This window comes from Sebastes umbrosus, chromosome 2, assembly GCF_015220745.1.
Source record: "Sebastes umbrosus isolate fSebUmb1 chromosome 2, fSebUmb1.pri, whole genome shotgun sequence".
Classification (NCBI taxonomy): Eukaryota; Metazoa; Chordata; class Actinopteri; order Perciformes; family Sebastidae; genus Sebastes; species Sebastes umbrosus.
The window spans coordinates 18,227,579-18,241,461 of NC_051270.1; the positions used below are offsets into that span (position 1 = coordinate 18,227,579).

The window sequence follows — 13,883 nt, forward strand, 5'->3', positions numbered from 1 at the left end:
CAATGAGACTGCCTGATTAAATAAAGATTAAATAAATCTAAATAGATCCTAACTGTGTCTTCTGCTCTCTTTTACAGTGGTAAACTGTTCTGACCCCGGCCATGTGGAGAATGGTGTGCGCCAGTCTGGCCTACGTTACCCAGAAGTCTTCAGCTACGGTGTAACTGTGTCAGTCCACTGTAAACGAGGCTTCTACCTCCTGGGCTCTGCGCTCCTCACATGCCAGCATGATGGACGGTGGGACCGACCAATCCCACGCTGCCTAGGTATGGATGGACAAATACAGACAGTTTAAGAATTATTTGAATTGAGAGAAAAAAATGTCAAAATAAGTTTAGGAGACAAATAAGACAGAACAAGCAATAGATTGACATTTATAGGCCTATAATGAAAAGGTTTGTCCTATTGTGAACAGGTTACAGCTTTTGGGAATTCTGCAAAAAACAATGTCTACAAAAGTTTGTCATGCTGAACACAGGGAGTCTTGGGCAGGTGGTTTTCTATTTATTTTTCTTTATATTTGTCAGGAAAAGCCATTTGAGGAGTGAAATGGCTTGGAGAGCCACTGGGAGGAAGATGAGGAGCGAATGAGAAACTGAGAGAATAAGAGAGGGTTCAAGGGAGAAAATGGGAGGGAAGTAATCATAAAAAGAGGGCAAGAGTATGAAAGAAAGAGGCTTAAAGGTTTGAGCGAGTGTGTGTGTGTGTGTGTGTACAGAAAAAATGTAAGCATGTGTCTCTTAGGGCAATAGGCATTCTTGTCAGAGAGCTACCATGGCCGATGGAAACATAGAGATTAAAGTGGAGAGCGATAGAGAGAAGGAGGCTGATTCAGAGATGGAGAGAGAAGCACAGAGAGGCGAACGAGGACACAGTAACAGAGAGGTAGAGATGAGGAACTAGACAGAGAGGGAGAGAGGGGCAGACACTGGTGAGACGCCGGTGTCTGTTCATCGAGCATTACATTCGAGAAACAAGGTCTTATCGGAAAATTGGGGGGAGAGGGGTGATGACTGAGGGCAAGGAGAGGATGGAGTTATACAATTTGGGGTAAGGGGAGATATCGGAGGACCAGTCATTTGGCAGAAATAGAAAATCAAGAGCAGTTTCATATCTGTGTCCTCCAGAAACGTGTGCTCTGTAAAACGTCGATTTTTCCTAAATTGAAGAAAAAAAATAGAAGATCTTTTCACTGATGTCCATTGCTTTTACTCTGTGGAACGGTTTCTACTAGTTTTTCTACACAGAGGAGAGGGCGAGAGACTCTTATGTTTTCTAAAGTGAATTTAATTTGAGATGAGTTTTTGGTTCTCTCTCAAGCTGTTCAATTAAACTCAGTAAACATACGTTTTACTGGCATGACTATATACTGTCATACAGTGCAAGCAAAGCAGTTTGGGGTTTAATCATGTGTGCACCTGTATGTACAAGTTATTTGATAAAATTACAAAAGGTGTGCAACTAATGGTTAAGGCGCATACCACATAACTGCAACGTCCTTGGTTTGATTCCAGCTGGGGGACTTTTGTTGTTGCACGTCTCTCTCCCATACTTGCCAACCTTGAGACCTCAAAAATAAGGAGTATTTCAAACCAAAGTGTCTCGGGGTTCTCCCGAAAAAAATTGAGTTTCAGAGACATTGTTTCCTGCATTCCAGTGACTTTTAAAGAATGAAAATAACTAAATAATTAGTACACTGCAACAGCATTTTTCTGTTAAAAAGGCCTACTTTTAATTTTACTTTTAATTCTTAGGAAAGAAAACTGAATAATTCGCCCCTCTGGTGTGAACTTGCGTGAATCTCTGGTATAGCTATTATTCATACATTTTTATTCTTTCATTCATTGCCCCTGCTTGTCTTAGTACTCTCTATCTCTCACTGACTGAAGGTCCTTTCAGACACAACGGCGACTACGAAACCACTGCGCTCTGAAACCCATTATTTCCAATGGCTTGCGCCGTGCCACAGCGGCTTTTCGCTACGTTGCGCAAAGCCCAACTTTGGACACTGTGATGTGCGGCGAGCGCAGCTCAAACCGTGTTGTGTCACAAGCGGTCAGAAGCAGCTCTCTTCCGCTGTGAAACGACATAGGTGTAGCTCTATTGTTGTCCGGGTGGAAACAGTAGGGCTTATACACACGGTACAGTGCCAGAAACAGGTTGAGATAATGAGAAGGAAAAATGCCATAAATCGGGAGAAATACGGGAGAATTATGACGCCGGCATGAAACCGTGAGAGGGCCATGTATGCTCTCTCCCCACACTTTTACTGTCTCTACATCAAATAAAGGCAAAAATGCCAAAAGAAGAAGGATAAAAACAGGTAAGCAAAGGAAACCTACTGTGTAATATTCAAGTGGATAACAGATTTGTAAAACAAATGTCTTGTAAATTATTATCTAAAAGATCACAAGTTTTTAAAACTCGGATATAAAAAGATAAGAAGAAAATTTAAGATTAAAAAAAAACTTTTTTGTTTTTTTTCCCCCCTCACTTAATGAATATTTTATCTGCTTATCTGTGTATTTTGGACAGTAAATTACAAATTGAATTTTGTCTTTGATGTGGTTCACACGACCCTCTTTCTTTCTCTATTTTCTGTGTGTGTACTTTGACACAAACAAACACAAAGACACTTGTTATTCAACCCCCTCCCTTGCTGTCACCCTCTCCCTGTAGCTGTCTCCTGCAATGACCCAGCTACACCATCTAATGCAGTAGTATCCGGAATCTATAGTTGGATGCAGTCCCACACACACACACTTAACACCCTCTCTTTCAATCTCTCACTGTCTCTGTAGCCATTTCCTGTGGTGACCCGGGCGTGCCCCCTAATGCGGTAGTAACTGGAACCCACAGTTGGACGTACAGTTCAGTGCTGCAGTACTCCTGTCTGCCTGGAGGGGTGCTGGTGGGCAACGGTACTCGCCACTGTCAGGAGGATGCCACGTGGAGCGGCGCGCCACCATACTGCACTGGTAAAGGCACACTGACTGAAGCATGCCTAGTGGTTTTCAGCTGGTAGAATAGTAGACCGTAGATTGTAATGCATTTTCATACAGGCTGTTCAAAACAGGAGGCGTGCTTGCTGTGTTTTTAAATCTAAAGCAATAATCCAGCATCTATATTGAGACTGCCAACAGGGAAATGTGTGTCATGAGATTACAAGAAATGCTTTTTGATGAAGTTGGTGCAAAAAACAAATACTCATAGCTACTATATGTGTATATTTATAAATCTCCTCCAGCCATCAAAACAATTGCCAGAGTAAGCTTACCAGTAGATGCTACTATATATAGAACAGGCCAAATACAAATAAAAGCTACAACAAAAATGCATTGCTTGAAATAAAAACTCTTAGTTAGTGAGCAAGAAAGTGTGTTGCTGCTCCAGCAGACACTAACTAGAACTGACAGGTAGATATGATTGACAGTCCCTGTGTTTAAGATTCCCATTTACATTTCAGCACCCGTTTCTTCAACTGAATTTGCTTTTGATGTTAGATCAGTGGGTATGATTTACTGTATTCATGGCAGTGGTAGACTGTTAACTAGGCCACTACATTCTATAGCTGAAGGTTTTTCTTCACAACGGTATCACAATAAAATGACACTGAGGTCTAAATCTAGCCTCACGAGCGTGTGTTACAGGGCTAGACTTTGCGGTTTCCACAATTCCATATATAAGTAAATAACATAACATACCAGAAAATACAGTATTATTTTAAATCAGCTAAACCATTTATTGACAAAATGTAGCAAGCTGTTTATAGCTTTGATTATAATTACCAAGTGGCAAATGAAGGCAACGCGGAAGTGCCAAAAAAACTGCAGTTCCTCAAATGGTCACTTGCAACTCACAAAAGCAAGTCAATCCCCATAGACCTCCATGTTAAAATGCCCAACTTTAGAGCAGAAAGAAGCATGTTTACAGCCTCGTACAAAAAATGGTTTTGGTCTCTATAACTAATTTCCCCGTTCATAACAACTGTACAAGGGGTTATAAAACTCACCCGTTTAAATTATATTAAGGCTTAAAGTAAGGCATAATTAAGGACGTGGCCGCTTTGAGTGACAGGTGGGTGCCGTCTCAGGACGCTAGCTGTCTGCTCTGCTGCGTCACCCGGCCCGCCTCAGCTCCACCAACGATTCACCTCTTTGCCCATTTTTGGATCAGCCAGGAGTTAGACTGTGTGATCACTGCCAAGATGGTGACACCCACTTTGAGCTTCACAACGGCTTTCTAGAAACCTACGGGTGATGTCACAGAGACTACGTCCATATTTTATACAGTCTATGATAATTCCTTGCCTTCCAGCTTACTGATAACTAGCCACTCTGTGACCATGCTGCCTTTCTTTGCACATGGCTCCTCTTTGCTCCACAAAAAAATAAAATCTGTCCCACCTACATGAGGGAGAAAGCATTTCAGCTTTTTCTAATTTGCTTGCTAGTGCTTTCTTGAGAAAGTAGTACATGTCATTATTATTATCAAAGCAATCAATTATTTTACAAATACAGAGAAAAGGACATAATGTGTTAGTAGTATAAACTGAGGGCCTACTATAAGTAACCTGGCTTGAGCTGCATGTGTAAGAAACAGGCAGGGGAAATGATGTGGAAGAGGCCTTGTTCACTTCTCAGCTTGTAAATGCTGCTCTACAGTAGGCTTACGCAGAACTACAACACTACAACACTACAAATGATCGTTTTCCAAACTCAGCATCAACTGTCTCAATAGCTGAAATGCAATAGCTTTACTCTGCTGGCGACAAAAAAAGAGCGCTCAGCAGGACAGAATCCATCCTGCAGCTGAAGACCTCATTGAGATGCAAGGCGCTGCATTTGGAGCTGTACCCTGTTAAACTCACAAATCCCCACCGATGGAATTTAAGCTGCTAAAATTGTGACACGCTCAGTGCTTTTAATGCTAGAACAATTTGGTATAGCCGAAATGCAAAGTTCAGCTCTACAGGGTTTGCGTGTGGGAGTTATGTGCGTGTACTGTACAGTATGTGTGTGTCACTGTATATGAAACACTGAGTAGGCGAAATAGTCGTGCATTTTCTGCAACAGAGGTTATGAGATGACTAACATCACAAATGCTTTTTAGTTGATGTCGTTGACCTGTAGTGTGTTTGCACGCCTATACTTATAGACAACCTTTTAGCTCCGTGTTTTACCATTTACTTACATAAAATCACTAAAACGTATCAGCAGACTAATGGACATCACTTGAATGCAGCTGTGGTTTCACATTAACTGTATCAAGTGTATTTGGATTTTCTATGTGTTTACGTGTGTTTCTATGTTTGGGTCTCATCAGTTCAGGACTGTGTGGACGTGTCTGGCTGTTGGTGGGTGTTTGGTACATTAACCTAATGTCTCTTTCCTCGCTGTAGGTGTAAGTCCAGGAATCTGTGGAGACCCAGGGATGCCTCCCCACGGTGCCCGTCTGGGAGGGGAAGAATTTAAAACCAAGAGCCTGCTGCGTTTCAGCTGCGAGGCGGGATACAGTCTGATTGGCTCAGCCGAGAGGACCTGCCTTCACAACGGCACCTGGAGCGGCACACAGGCCGTCTGTCAAGGTGGGTGAACGTGGCAACGACTTTACGTGACTTATGTGGCTACATGAAAATTTGACTCTGCCGAAAGATGGAATAAAAGTCATTAGACACCTGCACTGCAACTCACACTTACAACCGCAAACAAAACACCTTTATGTTTCAGAAATAAGATTTTTAATTCTAATTGGTTCTATAGAATTGAATATCTTGAATTTCTCCTAAAGTCAAAATAGATATGTATGGTCTTTCGTACACAATATTCTTTTTATATACACCCTTTATTGACCCTGTTTTATAGTAAAAGAAACTGCTGCTTGCTTTATACAAGGGACTTAGATTTGACAACATTGCATATGCTGAACTGTCTGTTTAGAAAACTTCATACATTTTGATACCGAGTCATCCCTGTCTCATTTGAGGTTACCTTTGGGTCCCAACCCAGATTCTATGAAACATTGCTATAAAAATAAACATTGCTGTAAAATGAAGCACTGCAGATTTTATATAAACCCACAGTGTATTTGTGGCATATGGACTTAATTATTCAGCATTTTATGTGAAAATAAATCAGCCTCCAAAGTTAAACAGCTTAATCTTGGCTTTAGAGAACATAATAGCATCAGGCTACTTGGCATGCTGGTGACGATAAGCAAACGTAGCAGACGGTAATCCACTACAAATATAGTTTAAATCACATTACATACATTGTACATTATATGTATTTTGTAGGAAAAAGCTTACACATTGCTATTACAGTACATGCATGCATAGAGATGGATGTAATTCATAGTTAAATGTGTCCTATGTACAGTATATGTTTTCTTAAGATGGTTTTTCATCTAATCGCTGCAGTTTGTAATTCACTGCCACACAACAACAAAAACATTTACAGTGCCCTTTTGCCGTATATGTAATTCAACAGGAAAAGGTCACATAATGTAAGAGATTAATGGAAGTAGCAGTTTGTAGAAAAAAAAATATGAAGATTCAAATTTGTGTGTGTGTGCATGTTTGTATCAGTGTGGCCCAGATACAAAAGATTGAAGTGTGTCACTCCGAACTGACTGAGCTGGATCTTCCACAGCGCTGCGGTAATAAAGTGCGTCCTATACAACAGCAGTTTTCAAAGACACTCTTTAAACCCATGGGGGTTTAGGGGAAATTAAAGTGGGTCCCCATAGTGTTGTAGAGACACTGGAATCCTAAGCTGCTGCCTGTGTTACCTTCCCTATTCCCAGCTATGTTGGAGAGGCTGAATAAAGCACTGCTGACATTAACTTCATTGTACTATGACGCAGATTTTAGATTCAGTTAGACGGATCGGCTGTTCTAAGAGTAATTTAAGTGGATAGGAGTGGAAGAGTGAGTCATACGTTTCAGTGTTTTCTTCTATATTATTGTGCGGCTGTGACTCAAAACACCACCAGTATTCTGCATAAAGGTCACACTGACTTAAATGAGAAAAATCAGCAATAGATCTACTCTATTCACATAAATAAATGTATTTGGCTGCTAAATTGCATCTTTTGTTTGAACCGTTTTATACCAAAATGCCGTATAATTTGTTAAATAATTTTCATCTGCTGATTCACATTAAAAAAAATAAGTAATGCCAGTCTTAAAGGGATAGTTTGGGTGTTTTGAGGTGGGTATGTATGAGGTACTTATCCAGAGTCAGTGTATTACCTATAGTAGGTAATACACGGTCGGCACGCCCCCAGCTTGGAGAAATCGACAGGAGTACTGGCACGGGAGCAAAGCAGTACAGTGCTGTGGACAGGGCAAGCAGCAAAATGTATTTTAGACACCTAAAAGAAAGGCCCACCTAAAAAAATGTATACCCGTTTAAGTGTACGTTATATTTAGAATATTCTCCGACGGCAAACTTAACTGAAAGTGAGGACAACGGTGTCTGCCGGTTTTGAAGAGAGCATAGATAAGTTTCACTTTCAGTTCAGTTCCCCGTCGGAAAGGGCTGTCTGACGGCAAGATGAAGCGGTGAATATATTCAAATTCATAATGTTGGTGCTAGCCCCATCCACGGCAGTACATTGCTTTGCTCCCGTGTTGGTACTACGTGTCAGGGTACGCTGACCGTCATCTACTGTAAGTAAAACACTGACTGTGGATAAGTACCTCATACAACCCCACATCAAAATACCCGAACTATCCCTTTATAAATGCTACTACTTAGAAACTGTTTTCCAAAAATCTCTCAGAATGTTAATAGAAACCCATAATGTGATTTTTCTTCATGCCAGTAATCAATATTTTCAGATGGTATCTCATTCAAAGCTATTAAACAGTTTTCCAACTTTGTTTGGATTTGAGGCTGTATGACAATGAGATATTGATTTTTTTTCCCTCTATTTTGAGCCTCTGTTTGCCTACATGTACTTAATCACTAACATCAAACTCTAGCCCTCTTGTCTTACCTTAGAGGTGTGTGTCTCAGTTGCGTGTGCGCCAGCGTTGTGTTTGCGCAACACTGATTATTTATGTCTGTCTACAGTTGTTTTTCATTAAGCTAATAGTGGTTAAAAGCTGATTCAGAAAGGATGAGACATCTATCACTGAGACACAAACACAAAGAAATCCATTCACACACACACACACACACAGAGACTGTTGCTCGCAGCACGTATATACTGATAACACTCACAGACACAAACAGTAAGCTGCCGCAGACACACGCACACACGTGATGTGCTCCACCTACACACTCTGTCACACACACGCTCTTGGACAGGGCTTTTAAGGGCTCTAACTAATGAATCCCATCAATGGGTGTTGATTGTTAAAGGCTGTCAGTTGTCATGATCTTATTAGTGAAATGTGCTGTGGTTGGTTGCTAATTCCTGTCTCTTTTGTGAATGTGCTGCACCAGCAAACCTAAGATCGATGGATCACTAAACTAGAGACTAGAGACGTAGTCCTTCACCATTTGCATTCTTCTGTCCTCCAAGACCGCTTTGTCTTACAATCTAGCAGACCAGCAGTGGTTCAAAAACAAAGACGGCTAAGGATGCCTTTGATTTGCCAAGGAATACCTGTTACTACGTCTTGTCCCACAAGAACTAGGGATGTGCATTCCAAGCAAAGATACTATTCGGAAATCACTGTGAACACATTTTACCGGTAGTAACGTTACTACCAGCACTTGCGACGGTTAAAACAAGGGAAAATATATCTTTTTTTAAGATAGGACGAATAGTCACATAAACTAGTCGATTTTTTATAATTTAACAACTATTTGAAAAATTGAAAATCCTAACCCCATCCCTAACAAGAACAAAAGGTAAGCCCTAAGATTCACTGTGAGAACAACGCATTGTATAGGTCATGACGATCTTATTTAAAACACTGTCATGGCTCAACAATAAGGATTTCCTCCTTGTCTGGGACAAGTAAAATGCCACGTTGGGCGAGTAAATCTAGCAACTCAAAAAATAATCAGACACATCATTTTTTCTGGAGCTGATGATGGAAGTAGCTAAGGAGTGAGCCATCTTCCTTCTCATCTCTGATGAGAGTTGAACATGCACACTACCCATCGGGCACTCATGAGAAAACAGCGGCAGGTAAAAACAAAATTGATGAGCAGAAGCATGAAGCGAGCATTTCAATTATCCTGGGAACAGGAGTTTGTTGGGTGGCGTTAGAGGATGTGTGCAAAAAAATAATTTATTTAAATAAAGATTAATTTACTTGAATAAAGATGACAAGACATTGTCAATTAACTTTGGTCTTCGTTGTTGTTTGATAACCGTTAATAAATAAAACAATTTGTATAGGGGCAAGTCAAAATTTATTTGCAAGTGTATTTCTTACCCATTTGCCCAAACGGGCAAGTGAAAAAAACATCAACATTGAACCCTGACTGTCGCACACATATTTGCAGACCTCATGTTTGTAGATGTATCACCAGCCTCCCGCCAGCCTCTAGCACACACCACTGGAATACTGCACAGCTGCCATTCAGAGCTGGGAATCAATCCAACAACCTTTAGTTATTAATCTGCCTCACTACCTCAAGGACATATTTTATGTTATCTCTCGCTGACTCCAGTGATACGCTCATCATTGCAGCCTACAGCTGAACAGCCTTGAGTGACGGGGAGACAACATTTGTCACACTGATACTATCACTATGATTAATCACCTCTGTTTAATATTTCCTCAATTCTCAGCTGTATCCTGTGGTAACCCTGGCACCCCGGCACACGGCAGAATTGTCTTCAGTGACGGCATCACCTTCGGCAGCTCGGTGGCTTATGCGTGCTGGGACGGCTTCAAAACATCAGGCCTGACCAATAGACACTGCACAACAAATGGGACATGGACAGGACAACCCCCAGACTGCACTGGTAGGATAGGTTTAATAAAAGTTCTTCTACTGTTACTATTGCTGTTGTTATTATTAGTGGTAACAGCAGGGGGTGTAGTCATTATTATGAGAAATTAGCAACGGTCAAGATAGCTTCATTAGCTATAGCAATACAAGTACTACTGCAAATGGTATCAGTGTTGGTGCGTGCATCGTGGTGTTTTTTTTGTGAGCCAGCAGTCGTATAAATTGTTCATGAACTGGGCAACCTGCTGCTGTGCAGGTACAGGCCTGTACATGGGTAAGGTTGTTATGTCTGAGATTTCTACTTGTATAGTTAAACAGAGCCAGACAAAGGTTTGGGGAAAAGGATGAAAAGAAGGTGGGATGTGCTTCAGGAAACTCAAGGAAGGCAGTCTGTGAGAGAGTTGAGTAGGAGGACAAGGTTAAGGGGCAGGCAAGTAAAAGCTTTTTTTCAGGCTATGCTAGAAAGCACAGTGAGTTATAGTAGTAGTAAAAAGATTAGATAAGACTGATGTGTCCAAAAATGTTACTGGCCTTGTGCACTACTATACTACTGCAGGATTTCTGGAACAACTCTAAATACTGTGTTCATGACTTGTCCTGTGAAATTTCTCTCACCTCCTTCAGCGATCACTTGCGGAGATCCGGGCCAAGTAGCCAATGGGATCTATCTAGGAAGAGAGTTTGCCTTCAACCACACGGTGACCTACCGCTGTAATCCGGGTAACCTGATGGATCCACGTGGACGCAGCGTTCTGCGCTGCACTAAAGATGGAACCTGGAACCAAACCAAGCCCAGCTGTAAAGGTCAGAAGAAGTAACACGCTAAATAACTGTTTCCAAAGTAATAATGTACAAGAACAGCAACTTTAGAGTTTATCTCTCTCTTCAGTACAGTATGTCAGGAAACACCAAATAGATTTGATTTATATTAGCCAGAATTTTATGTTTTTTTACATAAACATATTTTGCATAAGCTTGCCTTAAATGTGGTTATTAGTATATATTATGAATAATATTTAATTTAGTTATTGTAAATACGTAAAACAAAACAAGGTGGATTATAGGTGGAAAATAAAACTGAATAATACATATTAAAAGAAAGAATACACAAACAAATACATTAAAATACAAGCAAATGGTCATAGTCATTTTTTTCAAAATTGAAGACTCTCAGTAATTTGGTTATTAAAGAGTTTTGAATAAAATGTGTACTGAAAGAGACATTTTTACAATTAAAGATAAACATTACACTTATTATAGAGTAATTCAATTAATTTCAATAATAACTATGTAACAGAAATATTCTAATAACAAGGTACTTAACAATTAAGGACAACAAGGGCAGTTATTGTCATAGAGCTGTGCAATTGCAGCAACAAAAGCTCCACAAAAACAAATGACAATTTAAAGGTCTCCAGATTCAGAGCTATGATTGAGGGATTGCCTCCACATGACTCTCAACATGGTGACGGCTGAGCCGGTGGCGAGCAGCTAACGGTGCTAACAGCACAAACAGTGTGAAGAACAGCAACAGTGCTGACAGAGCACCGTCGGTCAGGACAGCATTATCAGCCACACCCTTGAAAATGATCCCATCTCTGCTGGCGTTGAATCTTGGGAATAGACAGGCCATGCAGTCTGGAAGCCGCTGAACGTCCTCCTCTGCATGGTCCGCTCCGAGGCATAGGAAGCAGGTGTCTTGAAGATCCATCCCGGCGATGAGTCCGGGGCACGACGCACGTATTCGGTTGGCACGTCCTGATTGGCCAGCTACGTTTATGCAAATCTCAGTGGGCAAATGCGTGTGTGTGATTGGAGGAGAGTATTACCCATAGAGTCCAGTAGAGGGCGGAGACTGTGTGAGTTAGAACCGCCATATGAGTGCAGTGCAGAGCGACGGCGGTGGGGCACACACACTCGGCCTCACAGGCACTAACATGCACACGCGGCCGGACCGGCTACGTAAACAAAACACAGAGAAGCTCAGATTACAACAGAGGGAGAGCGACTTCATTCTCTGCTCAGGTAGACATTACTTCTCTATGTCTTTACATAGAAAATAGTTATTTGCTGCTACATTAATGCTCTGAATATTGAATTTAGCACCTTTAAATAAGAACAATTATAGTACTTTAATGTGAGCTGGCACACTAAAATAACAGCTTGTGTCTTTAACAATACCTTAGAAAGAGGCCAAGGGAAGATTAACATTGCCCCTTACAATAACAGGATGTTAAATCAGGGTTTATATTCTGAAACCCTTCTTTCTTCACAAACACAAAGGGGAAAATAAAAAAGAATGCATTAAAATAGAATGAGTTTGAGTTTTACAACAGCCCGTATTTAGAGTTAAGACTATGATACTCAAAAACAGTAACAGGGAATGTTTCCTGAGATCCTCCCTGCCGTTTCTTCTCACAAACAGAAAATCTCCTGCTGGCTCCTGCAGTTGCAGAGGCTTTGAACTGAGATGAAAAAACTGAGAAAGCCAGCAGAGAGGCTACTGAGAGGGAACCAGTGAGTGATGCAGAGAGAGGGAAGCCAGAGAAGAAAAAGATACTGTAGGTGGTAGAGAGTGAGACTGGGGCAGGAAGTTTAAAAGAGAAAATTAGAAGGAAAGAGGAAGAATGGGAAACAGTGGAGAGATACCGGTAGGAAGTACTCAATCTCTTTCTTTCTTTTTCCCCCTTCTGTCTTTTTTTCTTTGCCCTCCTTTGCATCTCACTCTTCTCCTCCTCTTTAGGTTCTACTTCTTCTGATCACATGTTTTTGTTCAACTCACCTGCTTTCATCCCCTCTGTTTTTCTCCCACTTCAAACAATCCAAAAAGTCTTCATTTGATCCTGTTTTGGAACAACAGCTTCCTCCCACACAGACAAACATGCACACACACAGAAATGTATTGAATGAAGAAGGAGTTGTGAGCCATTAAAGTGTCACTTGACAGGCAGAATGAATCAAGTGAGGAAGAAGGAGAGATTGAGCAAGGGAAGTAATGAGGAGGAGGCATAGGGGAACGAGGGAAAGAAAGGAAGAGAGTAAAAGGGAGGGATGAAGAGGTGTAGTGGAAGAAAACATCAGATAACAAAGAGAGGAGACACAAAGAGAGAGTAACGCAGAGATTAAGAAAGAAAGAAAATGGGAGAGTCAAGTGGGTGAATGAAGAGGGGAAAAAGAGAGAATGTGATGAGCCATCAGTGGAGCTACAAGGGGAAAGCGACAGAGAAGTGAGTGAGAGAGAGGAAGCGACTGATGGAAGAAACAAAGAGAGGCAAATCAATACCTGCCCCAAACCTGTAAACACACAGTGAGAAAAGGGATTAAGCCCATAAAATGTGTTGGTTGGCTGAATTGCGCCAAGAGAGATATACCTAAAAGACAAAGGGAGGGCGGGAGGAGCAGTCATGGTGTGAGAGGGAGACCAAGAGAGCAATAGAAAGGGGTAAAAGAGGACTGGAGCTGGGACAGGAGGAAGAAAGGTGCAGTGAGAAAGAGAAGAAGTGCTGGAGGGAGAGACTGAGGGGGCGGGGGGGGTAGGAAGACAGAAAAGGAGGCAGGGGACCAAAGTGTAAGAAAGAACAGAGTGTGGAGACGTCACAGGAAAGAAGAAAGGGTTTGGAGAGGGAAAGGATTCAATGATCGCAGTGATGGAGTGAAATGCAGAGGTGCGTAAGCAAGCAGGGATGAGAGTTACTCCTCCAGACTCATGTGAAGCCAACCTGGTCTATTCACAACAAAGGGGAGACACAAAGAGAACATAAAAGAGCTCAGAAACCTTCAATTGCAGTTTGTGCATCAAAGACCTGCAGAAATATTGTTTCTGGAACATTAACCGCTCAAGTCAATACAAGTGTTTTAGACAGCTGGAGTTTGATCCCTGACAACAAAGCTGTTTTTAGAAAACACTCATTCAATTATTAATTTGAATCCCCATTAGCTGTCGGCTAGCCACCAGCAATTGTT

The 13,883-nt window shown here is 41.4% G+C and overlaps 1 protein-coding gene across 3 annotated transcripts in view; it reads left to right on the forward strand.

Annotated features, from left to right (window-relative positions):
- Window positions 1-13,883, forward strand: part of LOC119478662 (CUB and sushi domain-containing protein 1-like) — a 460,060-nt gene that overhangs the window by 423,621 nt on the left and 22,556 nt on the right. For all 3 annotated transcript variants that reach the window (XM_037753555.1, XM_037753563.1, XM_037753571.1), the window contains 5 exons: window positions 78-266; window positions 2,802-2,978; window positions 5,402-5,587; window positions 9,757-9,933; window positions 10,545-10,724. In XM_037753555.1, coding sequence (XP_037609483.1) covers window positions 78-266; window positions 2,802-2,978; window positions 5,402-5,587; window positions 9,757-9,933; window positions 10,545-10,724 — 909 coding nt within the window. The remainder of the gene's footprint in view (window positions 1-77; window positions 267-2,801; window positions 2,979-5,401; window positions 5,588-9,756; window positions 9,934-10,544; window positions 10,725-13,883) is intronic.